This window comes from Neovison vison, chromosome 12 (genome assembly GCF_020171115.1).
Source record: "Neovison vison isolate M4711 chromosome 12, ASM_NN_V1, whole genome shotgun sequence".
Lineage (NCBI taxonomy): Eukaryota > Metazoa > Chordata > Mammalia > Carnivora > Mustelidae > Neogale > Neogale vison.
Window position 1 is genome coordinate 133,672,507 of NC_058102.1, and position 18,937 is coordinate 133,691,443.

General features: G+C 40.0%; 1 protein-coding gene across 7 annotated transcripts in view; it reads left to right on the plus strand.

The window, feature by feature from the left end:
• ACBD5 (acyl-CoA binding domain containing 5) overlaps nucleotides 1–18,113 on the plus strand; it is a 44,649-nt gene extending 26,536 nt beyond the window's left edge. For all 7 annotated transcript variants that reach the window (XM_044226942.1, XM_044226935.1, XM_044226937.1 and 4 more), the window contains 4 exons: nucleotides 4,332–4,531; nucleotides 10,008–10,052; nucleotides 10,383–10,492; nucleotides 16,218–18,113. In XM_044226942.1, coding sequence (XP_044082877.1) covers nucleotides 4,332–4,531; nucleotides 10,008–10,052; nucleotides 10,383–10,492; nucleotides 16,218–16,230 — 368 coding nt within the window. In that variant the 3' untranslated portion in view covers nucleotides 16,231–18,113. The remainder of the gene's footprint in view (nucleotides 1–4,331; nucleotides 4,532–10,007; nucleotides 10,053–10,382; nucleotides 10,493–16,217) is intronic.
• Nucleotides 18,114–18,937: the final 824 nt, after the last annotated feature.

Below are 18,937 nucleotides of genomic sequence, written 5' to 3' on the forward strand. Positions count from 1 at the left end.
CACTCCCTCTTCCCCCGAAAAATCACTAATTGGTTCCTCCAGTTGCATTTCTGCTTTTATTTGCTACTGTAGGTAAAAATGTGAATTCTGTCTTTTCCTCATTTCCCTACTTAAATCAAACGATAGCATTTAAAGCTAACAAATCAAGTAGTAAAAATAAAAGAACATTTTAACAATACGAAGGTAAACATTAGGAATAATGGGATCAGGTAATAGAATAGAGTTGAATGGGGAAGAAAAGTAAGTATATATTAATTTAGAATTGTTCATAGTTAGGAATGAATAGGTACTGTCAAAAAAGAGAATTAATAGAAAGACAAATACCATATGATCTCATTTGTAGAGTCTTAAAAAAAAGACCAAGCTAAAAAAAAAAACAAAACACCAGGCTTATAGAGAATAGATAGGTTGATGATTGCCAGAGGCAGAGGTGGGGTGGGCGGATGTGAAATGCATCAAGGATCAAAAGGTAGGTTGCCTGGGTGGCTCAGCTGGTTAAGTAACTGCCTTTGGCTCAGTCATGATCCTGGAGTCCCGATATCGAGTCCCGCATCGGGCTCCCAGCTCCATGCGTGTCTGCTTCTCCCTCTGACCTTCTACCTCCTCATGCTCTCTCTCAAATAAATAAGGAAAATCTTTTTTAAAAAAAAAGGTAAAAACTTGCAGTTATAAAAGAAATAAGTCATAGGGATCTAATGTACAGCATGGTGACTGTAATTAATCATACTGTATTGCATATTTGAAATTTGCTAAGACGGTAAATCTTGAAAGTTATCATCACAAGAAAAAAAATCTGTTACTGTATGATGACAGATGTTAACTGGACTTATTGTGGTGATTATTTTGCAATATATACAAACATTGAATCATTATGTTGTACACTTAAAAAAAAGGAGAATCTGTATATAATTTTATGAGGTCATAAAAACTTGAAGGAGGGGCACCTGGGTGGCTCAGTGGGTTAAGCCGCTGCCTTCGGCTCAGGTCATGATCTCAGGGTCCTGGGATCAAGTCCCGCATTGGGCTCTCTGCTCGGCAGGAAGCCTGCTTCCTCCTCTCTCTCTCTCTCTCTCTGCCTGCCTCTATGCCTACTTGTGATCTCTCTCTGTCAAATAAATAAATAAAATCTTAAAAAAAAAATAATAATCTCAGGGTCCTGGGATCGAGTCCTGCATCAGGCTCTCTGCTCAGCAGGGAGCCTGCTTCCCTCTCTCTCTCTCTGCCTGCCTCTCCATCTACTTGTGATTTCTCTCTGTCAAATAAATAAATTAATTAAAAAAAACTTGAAGGTTTATCTGTGCATCTGGTTGAAAAAATCTATATAAAACAAATGAAGACATGGGGGAAAAATAGAGAATTAATGGTATTAAGGAAATTATCATTTAGGGCACCTGGGTGGCTCAGTTGGTTAAGTGTCTACCTTTGGCTCAGATCAGGATCCTGGGGCCCTGGGATGGAGTCCTTGCTCAATGGGGAGTCTGCTTCTCCCTCAAGCTTTGCCCCTCCCGTCTGCCCCCTCCCTCCTGCTCCCCTCCCCCCTGCTCTTACACTTTCCTACACACACTCTCTCAAATAAGTAAATAAAGCCTTTTAAAAAAAAAAGAAAATTATTGTTAAAACAATAGGCATTTACACATGCACCAAATTGTACATATTTAACAAAGAAGAGAAAGATCACAACATATTTTTAGAGCCTTGGATTCAAGTGCCTTCCCTTAAGCAATTTACCAAAATTGTATGTGTGAAGGGCTTCCTATTTATAACCTGACTTCACCCAACCTATAAAACAGCACAACTCCAGGCAATCACAGGGGTCCATAAAGTGCCAGACCCTGAAGTTAAACTTCATGAGCTTCGCAGTAAATCTGCCTCAGCATTGAAGAAATATTATTGAGCTGTTCTTTGTCAGGCTCTGTTCTGGGTTCCTGTGGATGCTGAAGAGAATGAGACTGTCTCTCCTTCCACAGAGCTCCTATTCTAGTAAAGGGGAGCTGACAGTGAATAAGTAAATAATTCAGATTGGTTGCAAATGATGATAAGTGCTCCGAAAGGAAAAAAAATGAGTAACTGGGTCAAGTGGCTGGAGGTGGAGATTACTGTAACTTGGGAATGGTCTGATTGATCCTGTCTTTGTGAGGGCTGGTTTGAAAGCTAATATAGTAAAGTGAGCAGAGACGGGAGTAATTCTCTAGGGTCTTGCATAGCCACCAACAGGCCCTCACGGAATATCTTAATCTCTTAAGGATGCAGGAAAAAAACTAAGCCTCTGACCAGATTTCCCACTTTTTTCCCCCTTGTAAATTCCATACCAATAGATGAAGTGGACCTTTCTTGAAGAACCACTTCAAAACTTACTTCCTTTCAACACAAGAGTAGAAGTCTTCTTGAAATGGCATCAAGCACCTCAGTGTTCTCTTTGGGGTTTAACCTGGCAAACAGCCCCAATTCCGTTTCTCTAACAAGTCCACTTTTACAAAAACACTGCTCAATGCAAGCTTACCTTTGGGAATCCTGCTTCTGCTTCAGGGCAACGAGATAAACAGGTTCCTCTTTATTGTTTAAAACAAAACAAAACTGGGTGCCTGGGTGGCTTAGTGGGTTAAAGCCTCTGCCTTCAGCTCAGGTCATGATCCCAGGGTCCTGGGATCAAGCCCCACATGGGGCTCTCTGCTCAGTTGGGAGCCTGCTTCCTCCTCTCTCTCTGCCTGCCTCTCTGCCTGCTTGTGATTTCTCTTTCTGTCCAATAAATGAATAAAAAATCTTAAAATAAAAACAAACAAATAAACAACAACAACAAAAACCTCTACAAAGTTGTCATCCTTTGACCCAGTAATTCTTTCTTTTTTTTTTTTTTTTAAAGATTTTATTTATTTATTTGACAGAGAGAGATTACAAGTAGGCAGAGAGGCAGGCAGAGAGAGAGGAGGAAGCAGGCTCCCCGCTGAGCAGAGAGCCTGATGCGGGACTCGATCCCAGGACTCTGAGATCATGACCTGAGCCGAAGGCAGCGGCTTAACCCACTGAGCCACCCAGGCGCCCCCAGTAATTCTTTCTTGATTCTCTTTTTCCTAAAGAAGTCAGTAGAAATTTGGGCAAGAATTTATATAGAAAGGCATTCATGACAGTGTAATCTATAAGCACAAAAATTTAGAATCATCCTAATTTTCCAAAGTTGGATAATAATTATGTAGATTACTTCATGGTCTTATGGGGAATTAATTTATGTGGCTGTTGCAGTGTTTTTGAAATAAAATTTAATGATGCAGATAAATGTTGATGATTTTTTTTAAAAGAACCCAAAATCTTGTGTTAGGGTTAATGCAATTCTATAAATATATGTAGAGGAAAAATAACGGATGGTTAAATAACAAAATCTAATAGTAGTGACAAGTAGAATTTATAACAAGAAAAATACATTTAAAAACCTCTTGAGAGATTTACAATGCGATAAAATAAAAAATGACCAAAAAGGAAAACATAGCTATTTAGTGTAGCTTTTAATACTCTAAAAAAGTAGTCTTCAGGGACCCCTGAGTGGCTCAGTCAGTTAAGCGTCTGCCTTCGGCTCAGGTCATGATCCCAGGGTCGTGGGATTGGGCCCCTGTCAGGCTCCTTGCTCAGCAGAGAGCCTGCTTCTCCCTCTCCCTCTTCCTGCTGCTGCTCCACTTGTGCTTACTTATGGTCTCTCTCTCTGACAAACAGATAAATAAAATCTTAAAAAAAAATGCAGTCTTCAAATTTTTTCCATCTTGTTACCTTATTAGTAAGGAATTTTTGAGAATGCACCCCAAATATGTAAATTATGTGTGAATTCTATGCATTTAGTCATGTACTAGTGTACTAAGTACATTATAAAACCTTAGCAAGGAAAACTTCGGGTATATCAATATAAATAGAAGCTTATGTATCTACTCTTTTGCTCCCAGTATTTTGTGTACGTCCTGATTGCTTGCACTCCGCTTTGGAGATTTAGACCTCAAAGAAATAACAGAGGAAAATGAGTAAAGTGCACTGTTGCTACTTTTATAAGAATTATTTAAGGCTGCCTTGAGGCTCCTTGGTGGATCAGCTGGTTGGGCGTCTGCCTTCGGCTTGCGTCATGATCCTGAGATGGATCCTGAGATGGATCCTGAGATGGTCCCGAGATGGAGACCACAGCGGGCTCCCTGTTCACGGGGAACCTGCTTCTCCCTCTCCTCCCTGCTCGTGCTCGCTCTCTCTCCAATAGATAAATAAAATCTCTGTCTCAAATAGATATCTTAAAAAAATCTTAAAGAAATCTTAAAAAAAATAAAAAAATAAAACTACCTTATTTTGCTCTCTTAAAATAGGGCATAGAATGCCACACATGAGCGAAGGATCCAAGGGTCGGCAAGTAGGAAGCGGAGGTGATGGGGAACGCTGGGGCTCCGACAGAGGGTCAAGAGGCAGCCTCAATGAACAGATAGCTCTTGTCCTCATGCGCTTGCAGGAGGACATGCAGAACGTCCTTCAGAGACTTCATAAACTGGAAACGCTAACGGCTTCACAGGTGAGCTTTCGAATTTGCCGTCTTTTACTGCTGATCCTGTAAAATACCATGTAAGTATAATCCGTGTTGATCAGATTTACACAAATCAATGTAATGTAGTGATTAAAAATAAAAAGGCCCTAGGGACACTTGGCTGGCTCAGTCGGTAGAGGATGCAGCGCTTGATGTCTGGGTTGTAAGTTCAAGTCCCAGGTAGGGCAGAGAGATTACTTAAAAAAAATAAAGTAATTTAAAAAATTAAATAAAAAGGATCTACCTTTGAAAATATTGTTTACTTAAGTAAGAGCCTGACCCGGGGTGCCCATGTGACTCCTGATTTCAGAGTTGTAAATTTGATACCTATGTTGGGTGTAGAGATTAGTTTTTAATAAGTCTTAAAAAAAAATAAGACGGCGGGCGCCTGGGTGGCTCAGTGGGTTAAGCCGCTGCCTTCGGCTCAGGTCATGATCTCAGGGTCCTGGGATCGAGGCCCACATCGGGCTCTCTGCTCAGCAGGGAGCCTGCTTCCTCCTCTCTCTCTGCCTGCCTCTCTGCCTGCTTGTGATCTCGCTCTGTCAAATAAATAAATAAAATCTTTAAAAAAAAAAAAAAAAAAAAAGACGGGCCTGGGACGCCTGGGTGGCTCAGTGGGTTAAGCATCTGCCTTTGGCTCAGGTCTTGATCCCAGAGTCCTGGGATCGAGCCCCGCATCCGGCACTGTCCTCAGCGTGGAGTCTGCTTCTTCCTCTCCCTCTGTCCCTACCTCTGCTTGTGCTCTCTCTCTCAAATAGATAAATAAAATCTTAAAGAAAAAAAAGGATTTTATTTTCAAGTAATCTGTTCATCCAACTTGGGGCTTGAACCCTCAACCCCAGCATCAAGAGACCAACACTCCAATGACTGAGCCAGCCAGGGACCTCTTATCAGCTCTTTTTCTCTTATTCTTCCGATTCTTAATACTCTACTTTGCCTCCAACATAGTTACTGGTAATTTTACACTCAAAAAATTTTCTATTTAGTGGCACTTAGCTTTTGGGTCAGCCTTTTAAAATTTTTTTCCCCCCAGATATTATTTATTCATTTGTCAGAGAGAGAGAGTGAGCAAGCAAAGCAGGGGGAGTGGCAGGCAGAGGAAGAAGCATCCCCTAGTCTATGACTTTTTTAGAGTATTTTGTAAATGTTTAATGTCTTTAATGGTACTGAAATTCTGCTAAAAATCCTTTGGATTTTTTTTCTTTAGTTTTCTTTTTTATTCTTAGCTTACATAAAGCAAATAAAAAAAAGATGCTCACATGTTAAGGACTTTTCCCCTAAAATTTGCATAATTAATTTGGATGAATAAAAGAAATAAATTGATAGAACTAAAAGAAACTTAGTTCGGTACCCCTAGTTCAGCAGACAAAGAAGGTGACATTAGTGGCAGAGCCAGCTCTGTAACTAAACTTTTCAGATTTCTCATACAGTGCACTTTTCATCACAGTAAGCTGCCTGAGGTCCAGTCACTCAATAAATATAGTTATACATATAAATTTTTTTATAAAGATTTTATTTATTTGGCAGGGAGATAGCACAAGTAGGCAGAGTGGCAAGCAGAGGGAGAGGGAGAAGCAGGATCTGAGAAGCAGGGTCTCCGCTGAGCAGGGACCCTGACGTGGGGCTTGATCCCAGGACCCTGGGATCATGACCCGAGCTGGAGGCAGATGCTTCATTGAGTGAGGAACCCAGGCGCCGCATAAATATTCGTTGAATGGGTACACGCCAGATACTTTCCTAGGCAGTAGACATGTAAAGGAAAGGGGAGACAGCACTATGTGGCAGAGCTTGGAACAAACTACCTGGATTCAAATCCTGGCTCCGCTGTGTGGTCTTCAGTCAGGTTTCTTTACTTCGCTGTGCCTCAGTTTCCTTATCTATAAAATGGAAATACTAGTGATGCCTGCTTCATAATGCCTGTCTCAAAGTTCAGAAGGTGAAGTAAAATGCATAGTACAGTGCCTGGAACACTCCTGTGACATTTACATATTGTCCCATGAGATAATGACTGTCACCGTAATAGCAATGATAGTAAGCCAGCATGGTTTTTTCTTCCCTCAGGAAGTTCACAGCCTGAGAGAGGTCCTCACTTACATAATTCTCTGTCTTCATATTTTCTTTGCAATGGTTACAGCTATCTGGGATTTTTCCTTTCAAAAATCCTTTTTTAAAAGTTCAGTAATCCTTACTTTAATCTAGCAATAGAATGGTGAACAGAACATCTAAATTATGTGAAAGCCAGTGATAATGACAAAGGTTCATTGCTCGACGAAACTTGAGTCAGACTCCTGAACGTTCTTTTAGGCCCGTGTCTTCTCTTCTTCCATGTACAATCGGGTTTTATCAAGAACCTTGCCCAGTCAGTTTAACCAGCTGGGCTCCTCATCCTCCACCAGCTCCCTGGTCATGTCTGAGATCACTCTGGCCCGACTTCAGCAACAATCCTGTTAGGTCGGTTTAGCTAGAATCTACCTTACCCCTGATGTTTCTTATTAGGAATTTTCCATCCACTGGTCCCAGCCCTACTCCCTGACATGGAATTCCTCTAGCCCATGCTGCCCTGGTCGTTGAGCCCCTTCTGTCTCCTACCGTAGAAGCCCCCTGTACCCATGAAGAAAGTCCCTTGAAGAAAGTCGTCAGTACTGTGCTTTCACACGTGTCACTGACTTTTTTTTTTTTTTTAACAACATGTATGGATAAATATCATTAAAGCAAAAAATCACAATGCTTGTTATACAACTAGTCCCAGTGCTACTTAGATGGAAGCAAGGGTCCTTAGGAATCTTCATTTGCCTTTCAGACCCTTTATTACTTTGAAAAAAAATCTGCTAATAGTTAGCATTTAGTAGTTCTGGCTCTACCTTAGTAATTGCTGCTTTATTTATTTTTTTTAAGATTTTTTTATTTATTATGTATTTGACAGAGATCACATGTAGGCAGAGAGTAGGCAGAGAGAGAGGAAGGCAAGCAGGCTTGCTGCTGAGCAGAGAGCCTGTTGTGGGGCTCGATCCCAGGACCCTGGGATTATGACGTGAGCCGAAGGCAGAGGCTTTAACCTACTGAGCCACTCAGGTGCCCCAGTAGTTGCTGCTTTGTTTTTATTTTTATTTTAAAGATTTTATTTATTTATTTGACAGACAGAGATCACAAGCAGGTAGAGAGGCAGGCAGAGAGAGAGAGAGGAGGAAGCAGGCTCCCTGCTGAGCAGAGAGCCCGATGTGGGACTGGATCCCAGGACCCTGAGATCATGACCTGAGCCGACGGCAGAGGCTTAACCCTCTGAGCCACCCAGGCGCCCAGTAGTTGCTGCTTTAATGAGGAATAGTGTCATCACGTTGGGATTTGGTCACCTCGAATTCCATTCAAAATCACACCGACTAATGTGACCTTGGTTAAGTCAACATATACCAGGGAGCCCAGTTTTATACATCTGTCCTTTTTTCTGAAGATGTACCATTAAGGTAAATTCCTGGTTAATTATTGTATGCATTGGGGCGTCTTAAGTGGTTCAGTCAGTTGAGCATCTGACTCTTGGTTTTGGCTCAGGGTCGTGGGATGGAGCCCCACATCGGACTCCCCACTGGGCTCTGTGCTCAGGGCAATCTGCCCAGCATTCTCTCTCCCTCTGCCCCTCCCCACTGCCTGCTCGCATGTGCGTACTCTCCCTTTCAAATGAATAAGTAAATCTTTAAAATACAGCGTTATGCCTACAAGGTAAAATTACAACTAGTATCATAAAACATCATTACTGTGTCTGGATTCTTTGAGCACTTGCAATTTGATTATACTCTTCTTCAACACCTTAGTGGTCTGTGAGGACTAATGCAATATCTGGAGGGAACTACTTTAGTTTTACCTGTAGGGTAGAGTCATCCTGGGGCCTGGGGTCCTTGAGATCGAATTTCTTATAACGAGGAAGTGTAAAGCCCGTCTCCCCGTCACCACTTCCGGCCTTGTTTCAGCACACAGGCCTCTGTGCTGTGCCTTGAACTTGCCCACAGGCTCCCTCCCACCCTGGGTCTTTGCACTTTCTGTTCCCTCTGTACCGACGATTGCTCTCTGCACCCCGCACCCCCTTAGCCACAGAGCATACAGTTTCCTTTGTTTATGCCTTTGCTCCAGTGTTAGCAAAGGCTTCCCTGATCACTCTATTTAAAATCACAAGACACTCCTCCTCCAACATGTCTCATCTCCTCTCCCTGTTTTTTTTTCTTTTTTTCCTCCCTCCTTCTCTCCTACCCTCCCTCCTCCCTGTTTTATTTTTATTTATGGCATTTATAACTACCTGATATACTATATATTTTACTAATTTACTCATTATTATTCGTATCTCTCTTTTATAGTATAAGCTCCATTAGGGCAGCACTTTTTGTCATTTTTGCTCCATGTTGCGTCTCTAATGCCCAGAGTAGTAACTGGTACAAAATAGATGCTGAGTAAATATTTACTGAATGAATGAACTTATTAATTTTCATACCATTTTTTAAAAAGATTTTATTTATTTATTTGACAGACAGAGATCACAAGTAGGCAGAGAGGCAGGCAGAGAGAGAGGGGGAAGCAGGCTCCCTGCTGAGCAGAGAGCCCGATTCAGGGCTGGATCCCGGGATCCTGGGATCATGACCTGAGCTGAAGGCAGATGCTCAACCAACTGAGCCACCCAGACACCCCTCATACCATTTCTATGAAATTATAATAAATGGAGAAACTAGAGTAATAAATTTCCAACAATAAGTGTAAGGAAACTTGTTTTCTGGGTGAGCCAAGTTGGAATATAAGTTTCCTAAATTAATTTGAAAATTTTCTGCTTAGTTTATACATCTAATTAAAAAACCGACCGTTGTTTCTCCCCTCAGAAAATGTAACTATGTGAAGTGAGGAATGTGTTAATTAACTTGATTATAGTAATCATTTCACAATGTATATATGTACCAAATCATCACACATATATGTATTAATTATAGCTTAAATTATATCTTAATAAAGCTGGAGAAAGTTTAAAAGCAAACCTATAACACTAACAGTTCACTTCTCATATTTATCATACCTCTTGTGGTGTAACTTAACATGAATTTTCAAAACAGATCTTCAGATATGATTTATAATTTTCATAATAAGGCTGTGGTTCTCAGATGTGTTTGTAAATTGATAATTTTTTTGAAATTAAAGTAAGAAAAATTGACTAGGTAATTTAATAATAATATAAAAGAAGTAATTGTTTAGATAAGTTTGAGGTTTTATTTTGATAATTTTATATAATTTGAACTATATAAAATGTCAAAGGTGTTAATTTGGCTAGCAATTTAGGGACCTTGTTATTTTGCCAGTATGGGTATCAGGACAATCAAAGCATTGTTCACAGAATGAACTAATATTTTAGCCTTTAACAAAAATAGGAAATAGAAAAATTAATATTTTTTTCTCATTTTTGTCAAAGCTGAATCACTTTCATTTGTATTTATAGGCAAAATCATCAACATTACAGAGCAGTAATCAGCCTCCCTCACAGGTAAGAAAGTCTTTTCTTAAATCTAAGTCCCAAGGTTTCAAATAACTTAAAATGAATTTAGATTATATGAGATTCTTAAAGTATTCCAAATGAAATCTACCCTGAAGAGCTTTGAAGTGAAACTATATTTGCTGTGTGTTTAAGTCTAAAGTACTCCTGAAAGTCTGCTTACTGAATTATGCTCTAAGATACAGAATATCTCCCTTCTGTTTAGCAGGACTGAGGTTTGTTATTAAGTTTTATATTTTTAAAACTAGGAAATATCTGTGTTTTTATGTTTATACATGCAATGTGTAATAGACTTGTGACTAGCTTATTTTATTTCCTCAGAGACCATCTTGGTGGCCCTTTGAGATGTCTCCTGGTGCATTAACTTTTGCTATCATATGGCCTTTTATTGCCCAGTGGTTGGTGCATTTATATTATCAAAGAAGGAGAAGGTAATTTAGTTTTATAATTGACAATAGTGTGCAGAGTCTTAAAGTGTATAGCAGACAGAGCTTTTAATAGCGGTGAAGAGGATAGCTCCATATGGATGTTGTCATACTGAACATTCTGTACCAATCCTGAGACCCAAACTATCTTGGAAATGATATCTAGTGGATTTCTAGGTATCTGTCAGGCTTAAAAAAATGAAAGTCTGATGCTTATTTTGGCCCTTTGCTAACTTTAAAGGATTATAGACAATGGGTAGGGAGACAAATAATGCCTGTATGCATTATTTCATTTCATTTCAGAAAATTTTTAGCCTGATGGTTGACTATCTAGAAATAGATTTTTCTTTCCTTTCCTTTTTATTTTTTTTTAATATTTTATTTATTTATTTGACAGGCAGAGATCACGAGTAGGCAGAGAGGCAGGCAGAGAGAGAGAGGTGGAAGCAGGCTCCCGCTGAGCAGTGAGCCTGATTCGGGGCTCGATCCCAAGACCCTGGGATCATGACCTGAGCCAAAGGCAGAGGCTTTAACTCACTGAGCCAGCCAGGCACCCCTAGAAATAGAGATTTTTCTAACTTGAGGGCCAAAATTCCAGTTTGGGATGCCAGGAGATGCCTCAAATAGGTCTGAGAACATACTGGGACCCTTGAAAGAACTCTTGAGATTGTCTAGGTTAGGAATAACCTGAGGCTCAGTCTCTTGGGTTCAAGAAAATCCTTAAAGCATTTTTTTGGAGACACTATGTAAACTGAATTACTTCACATGGGTGGGCTTATAGACCACCGCTTAACCCACTCCTGGCCTTACTTCCTTTTTGGTGATTTCATCACTATTTCCCATTAAGTAACAACAGACAGGGGAGAGAAATAGGATATTTGATCATTTTCAGTGCTCTCTAATATATGTGCAGTCAAAACCCATTTTTAAAAATCTATAAGTTTAAATAATTATGGGGAATGTTGTTCTTCTACCAAAGAACCCAGCTCCCTAGTTAACTATTAACTGCACTCGCTACCAAAAGCCGAAAGGAGACAGCTGCCCTTTTCTTCTCTGAAAGGGATAAGCAGCACACTAGTTAGTGCTAGTTAGTTAAGTGCTCCCGTGATAATACGTGATGGCAGAGAAACCCAAATGCATCGGGGTTTGGGTGAATCCTTTCAGTCTTCAAGCTTTCTGCTTACGTGAAGACAGTTTGACTTACGTTCGTATGAGAACTAAAGAAGTTCCGTGGTACATTCACATTCTTGGAATACACACACCCACTTGAAAAAACTTGAGTAGGAGTTCAGAAACAAAAACTGCTCTCACAGTGTTATTTACCTCTTTTCTAAGTCATTTGTATAGATGTCATTTAAGCTGTGTGGAAGGTGGGTGTCAGGGTTCGATAAACCGAAGTCCTTTCTTTTCTTCTTTTCACACATTTTACATCTCCCATGATGGTTGGATTTAGTGATACACTGTGTTTTTTTGTTTTAAGATTTTATTTAGGAACAGAGAGAGCATGGGGCTGGTACAGGCAGAGGGAAAGGGAGAAGCAGGCTCTCCACTGAGTAGGGAGCCCGACATGCGGCTCGATCCCAGAACCCTGAGATCAGGACCTAAGCTGAAGGCAGATGCTTAACCAACTGAGCCACCCAGGTGCCCCTCACACAGTGTTTTAAATTTTAATTCCCCTGATAAATAAAGGGAAAAAGAAGCCAGTCTCTTTTCACTGTGTAGTAAGAGTGCTAGACTCAAGCAGCAGGACACAGGGGCACTAAAGTTAGGTGTTGACATATTTTGCAATGTATTTCAAAGCGCCTTTTCATGTTTCCTTTGTTGAAAGTTGAGGATTGGAGAGTAGAGGAATTTGGCACAAGACAAAAACCCTGAAGCTTACTTGGGTTAATAATTTGTGTTAGGCTAAAGTTTGTAATAGCTTGTCACTTTATTAAAGACAGAAAAAACAATGACTGCTTCAGCAGTCACCAAAAACTATGGTTTTTCTGTAAGCATTTTTTTAAGATCCTCCTTACTGATAGACATTTATACCATTTCTCCTAAGTATCCCTTTCAGTTGCTTCCAGATGTCTCTGAATGGAGAAACTCTCCCTATTAATATTCTACTTTGTTATTGTTGAATCTTCATTAAGTTTTCAATGTGTTAAGTGTTTAGTCTTTCCAAATTACCAATTATTTACCATTGCGCAACTACATTTTGATGAGATAGTTTTTTTTTGTTTTTTTTTTTAAGATTTGTTTATTAGAGAGAGAGAGCACACAGAAGGGAGGGGCAGAGGGAGAAAGAGAGAGGATCGCAAGCAGACTCCCCATGGAGTCTGATACGGGCCAGTTGAGCCCAGACCCTGAGATCATGACCTGAGCCAAAATCAAGTTTCTGATGCTCAACTCACTGAGCCACCCAGGTGCTCCCGATGAGATAGTTTTTTACCTATTTGTTTATATACATAACAAATTAACTGGGGTTGAAGGTAGAGCCATTGATACGCAAATATGTTTCAGCCTTGAGGGGACTTAGACATCTTTTCATCCGAAAGTGGGTAGCAATTTTTAATCTGACAGTTAGAGGAATGAAAAATAGAAAACAGTGTGTATGGTTTGGAGGAGATGGGTTCTGTGTTAGAGATGAGGAGAAAGATCCAGAAATCCAGTTAGAGTGGCAAAGGTGTGGAAAGGAGTGGGTGTGCCCTATTCATAATAGGGACCATCCTGTGCCTCGACCGCTCAGACACTGTCTGGCATGTAGTGGGTTCTCAGTAAATGTGTGAAGAGTGCTTGGCTGAATGCCCACTATTTGTAGGAGTTCACATTGAAGTACTGTATGATACAGAAAGCTTTGTTTTATTTATTTATTTATTAAAAAAAAATTTCCCCCCATTTTATTTAATAAATAGGCATCTGGGTACAGGCACTCTGAGAATGTTCCATATTATTTAAAATAAGCAGCTGTCTATTTGTGGTAAGCTTTTTGAAAAGATTTTTTTTTTTTAATATTTTATTTATTTATTTGACAGAGAGATTACAAGGAGGCAGAGAGGCAGGCAGAGAGGCGGGGGTAGGGAAGCAGGCTCCCCGCTGAGCAGAGAGCCCGATGCAGGACTGGATCCCAGGATCCCGAGATCATGACCCCAGCGGAAGGCAGAGGCCTAATCCACTGAGCCATCCAGGCGCCCTGAAAAGATGTTTTCTTAAACATTAAAAGTAGTGCCTGAGGTCCACTGCTTGATTTTATTTTCTCCCCAGTATAGACAAATCTAAATTCAAAGTAAATTGTTCACAGGGTGCCTGGGTGGCTCAGTCTGTTAAGCATCTGCCTTGGGCTCAGGTCATCAAAGGGGGTCCTGGAATCGAGTTCCGCCTCGGGCTCCCTGCTCAGCGGGGAGTCTGGTCTCCCTTTCCCTCTGCCTGCCACCCCGCTGCTTATGCACCCTCTCAAATAAATAAAATCTTAAAAAAAAAAAGTATATTGCTTGCATTATCACTCTGCAGTGGATCAAGAAAAAAAAAAAACCCAAAACCAAAAAAGACGTTTTTTTCTGAATGTGGCATGAACAGTAGCACCTGCAGACTTGTTCTGAAGTTGGCCCTGCGGCGCCTCCTGTGTTTCTGCCTCTTCCCAGGTCCCCACCTGACCATTCTAGTAAAACTATCCCAAGTAAAAGACTAAAAGCCACCCTATTAAGTCCAAAAGACTACTCTTGAGCTATTACTTTGAAGGGAAGGATGTTTGTAACCACTTTTCTTTCTCATTCTGTCCAGGTCCGTAAATACACATGTAAAGTTTTTGGAGCACTGAGCTTTCAGTAGAGAGGTTCTAGAAACAGAGTAGGTGTAGGGAGGATCTCTGCATGAACACTCTTCAGGTGGAGCTCAGGGCAGGTGGTCCTGCCGGGAAAAGTCAGGCTTCTGCTTCTGAGGAGGGGAGAGGACCTCATCAGTATCACTAAGCAGATCCTTGAGCAGGCGGGGCGAAAGGCATGATGTTTCCTTCTACCCTTAATCAGTTGTTTTCTGTAACTTTTCTTCTCTTATCACACATATCCTACATTTTGCAATTTCATTTAAAAAGAAAGGACACAAAGATCTCAGGAAGAGCCTTGAAAAACATTCTAGAGTTCCGAAAATACTGATGGCGATTTGTGTCTCTTTCCTTATTACAGGAGAAGATTGAGGGTTCAGAGAGTTGTGTGCTTTTTTGTAAATCTGCAGAGGATTTTGCTTAGTAATCTACATCACATGGGTTCTTAGTAAGTGTTGCTAACTGTTCATGCACCTTCCTGCTAACGTTTCGCTAAAGCCTCCCTCAGGCTCTTAGTCTTTGGAACCAACCCGCAATTCTGGGGGCGCTTGGGTGGCTCAGTCAGTTAAGCATCTGCCTTCAGCTCGGGTCATGATCTCGGGGTCCTGGGATCCAGTCGCAGCCCCATTTGGGCTCTTTGCTCAGCGGGGAGTCTGCTTCTCCCTCTCCCTTTGTGCCTCGCCCCAGTTCAGGCATGCACATGCTCTCTCTCTCAGATAAAGAAATAAAATCTTCAAGGAAAAAAAAAAAAGGGCCACGCACAATTCTGTTCTGGCTCCAGGGGCCTTTTTTTTTCCCTTTGGTGCCTTGAGGGCTCTCCTTATGTTATGTGAAAATTGATCTGATTATTTAAAATATCATGCCCGCCAAGGAAGTATACCTAAAAGACTTTCTACAGAAGATAAAGGATGATGGTTTTATCTCAAATATCACTCCCGCCAAGGAGTTGCATAAGAGCATTTCTCCCGAGGTGAGGAATGAATGTGTGTTGAGAACGTTTCAGCGGTTTTGGCATCTTGAGTTCCGAGGAGGGAAGAGAGATTTTATAGCTGTGGGACTTTTCTCAGACTTCCGATCATACGTGAATTGTTTTGACTCGTGCTAATAAGCCTACCCTTCTCCAGTCACTCATTCACTCTGATATCAATAAAACTGTCATATTTTACCTTCCAAATTGTTAGTTTTTATGTCTCCCCCTAACCCCCAAGCTAACCTGAGAGCTCTCTTGAAAGTTGAGAGCCTGACTCATTTATGTTTGAATCCCTAGTGCTTGGCACAGTGCCTGGAAAGTAACAGACACAAAATATATGTTGATTTTTTTAAAAAAGATTTTTATTCCCTGGGGATAAAAATATATGTTTATAAATAATAAAAAAATAGAGATAATTCTTGCAATCAAAATATTAAATGGGTCCTGGGATTTTTTAAAAAAAAAAAAAAGATTTTTATTTACTTATTTGACAGAGAGAGAGAGTGCATCAGTAGGGGGAGCGGCAGTAAGGGTGAGGGAGAGACAGGCTCCCTGCTGGGCAGAGCGCCCTATCCGGGACTTGATTGTAGGACCCTGGGATCATGACCTGAGCTGAGGGCAGACGCTTAACTAGCTGAGCCCCCTACGCGCCCCAGTATGTGTTGATTAAATGAATAGTCTAGGTTATACATCTATCAGGCTTTTGTAATCTTACTCAGCTTTTTTGTTTCACAGCGTTTTCAAGTTATAAAATAATTCCCAAAACTCTGAGTTGTATTAAGCGAACTTAGAAAAGGATGAGAAGTAATTTCTTAAGGACTGTTGGTAATTTTATGGTTTGCTACTGAATGTGAATATTATTATATGTGATTGTTCAGAGAATTCTCTGGCATGGATGTGTTTTGTATTCAGGTTGCATTTATATTCATAGGAAATTGGTTTTTACTTTCTTTTTAAAGAAAACTGAACTGAAGGAAATGGTATTTTACCCAAGAAGACTACTGGGCCTGAATGACCTCAGAATGAAATGGAATGTGGAGCTCACGAGAAATCTCAGTTTGTGATGATTACACTTCATTTTGTTGTCCAATAGTTTGGTTTGTGTACATATATACATATACATATTTTGCACTACACAAATGATAACATTTTAAGGACTAATATTGCTGATACTTGAATAATTAATCTCAACTAGGTTATAAGTAGCATACATAGATTTGCCCTACCCTTGAACTTGAAGGACATTAAATTATTAATTATTGTTTGGTAACATGTTTACCTGATTATCTCCCATAGAGAACTATAAGCTGCTTTTCCAAGGTACAGTTGTGATAATGAGATTTATAACTGGATATTTTTAATTTTCTAAATTAACTATGAGGAAGAATGCAAACCAGGCGTGAATTTCAAATGAGATTAAATCAACTTTCTATCTTAGTCACTGAATTGCCACGCCAAGGAGTAGAAAACTGCTGGAAGAATCTTCACGTCCAGTCTGTGGGCTGCCCCTAATCTCTCCTGGCATTCATAGTGCTGACTTAGTGTTCAGGCATCGTTATTATAGAGTAGAGCCCTACGTACGAGGCTTACTTTTTACACATGAACACAAACTAGACATTACCCGCTGACAGGGATGATGAAGAATTGGCTTCAAGTAGGTCTGAAAGTATACTCTGAGCCTGTAGATCATTGATAAGATTTTATTCAATCGTATACATTTATTCCTTTGTAATCGCTTTTCTTTAACTGAGGATATCTTGTTTCTGCTTCATAGGGTGCTTTGAAATATAAAATGAAAACTTATTTATACTGTTTTTACAAAGGTCAAAAAGGAAACACATGAAAATCACTTTTCTGCAACTGGCAAACTACACAGATGGGACTCTTAACCTCCTAGTGCCTCCGTTTTTCCTTCGGGGTATAATATTTGAGATACACCTATTTCACAGGGGTGATGGAAGGATTTGCAAGTTGGCAGGCTCTGTGCTTCCGTATGAGTAAGGCACACCCAACTAATGTAAACCTAAATGTCCCCCCACCCCATTTAGACTAAAAAGACTGTACTTTAGATCCGTGAAGGCTTTGTTTGGAGTCACTCTTCCTGTAAACCTTCCAAAACTCCACTCATTTAGATGTACCTTGTACCATAAAGATGTCTCTCATTCGAAGGCATAGTAGCAAATAATTTTTAAGCATTCTTGGTATGTATGATGTTGGGTTAAGCATCGTGTGTTCAGAGTATTTTCAATAAGAACGTAATCCATCTCTAGGATAGAGGGTGGTTCTGTGTTTGCTGGAAGAAAAAAGTATAAGAATACAATTTGCTTTCCCCAGACTCTTTTTCCTTATTTTTTTTCATGTAACTTGGTGTTCTTAATTTTTCAATCACATCTTGATTAAAATGCATCTATCTAAAAGGATTGCTAATATTTGCTTTTTAAAAACTGTTCTCTAGTTATTTAGGGAAAAAAATGAAGCAAGTAACTGACTTATATGTAAAAATAAGATTTAGACCTGTGGATCAGGGATTATTTTCAAAAATTAGATTATCAATTTGGTATGAAAATGGTGGCTTTTCTCGTTAGTAAATAAATTAACTAAATGTAAATTAAGAATGTAAGCAGTTGTAATTCATTACAGGCAGTGGGAGGTGACTAACTCCTAGGGATAACCATTTGTATCCTATTCCAAAGTCTGATTTTATAGTTTGAACAGCACTTTGCACACAGTTCTTGTATATAGAAGTAAAGATGTAATTATAGGATATAGCGTTACTGCTTTGTTTAACAAGAACCTCATTTAAAATTTTAAATTGACAGCTGGTATTTTTTTAATGATCTACTTCTTTTCTGTTCCTTTATTGTAAAACTATGTTAAAAATAAAAGGTTAATGAGAAATGTCGTGGTTTTTATCGCTTGTTACTGCGAATTCATAGAAAGTAATCATGCCCTTTCAGAATAGAGCCACGCTATTAGATACAATTTTATAAAAGTCCAAAAGTGGGATAAAGCAGAACTCCTTTAGTCATGTGGTTGAGAGTGTTATTGATCCAGTCAAAACCTTAGTTTCCGTTCTTTAACCAAATGGATGGCTTCCACCAGCCACTCAGTGCACCTGTACTCAGCCGAGGTATCTTAAATATAAACAGTTGGTCCTGGGTAGAATATTTTGAGAAGATTTGTGTTTTTTTGGTGTGTTCTTTTTTCTCTAAAGATTTTATTTATTCATTTGAGAGAAAGAGCACAAATGGGGAGTTGGGGGAAAAAGAGAATGGAGAACAGGGATGGAGAGCAGGGAGTCCCAGTGTGGGGCTAGTCCCAGGACCCTGGAATCACAACCCAAGATGGAGGCAGATGCCTAACCCACTGAGCCACCCAGACACCCCTGTGTTTGTTTTTTAAAGATTTTATTCATTTATTTGATAGAGAGAGAGAGAGCATCAGCAGGGGGAGGGGGAGAAGCAGATTCTTGGGGGTTGATACCAGGGTCCTGGGATCATGAACTGAGCCAAATGCATACGCTTAAACCACTGAGCCACTTAGGTACCCCAGGATTTGTGTTTTTAATACAAATACATAACTTACAGCTTCTACAGATGGTGGTAAAAGTGATGTTAGCTATTTGTATCATTTAAGATCCCAGCGTTCTGCAGCGAGTCCTAAAAACTTAACTGCAGTG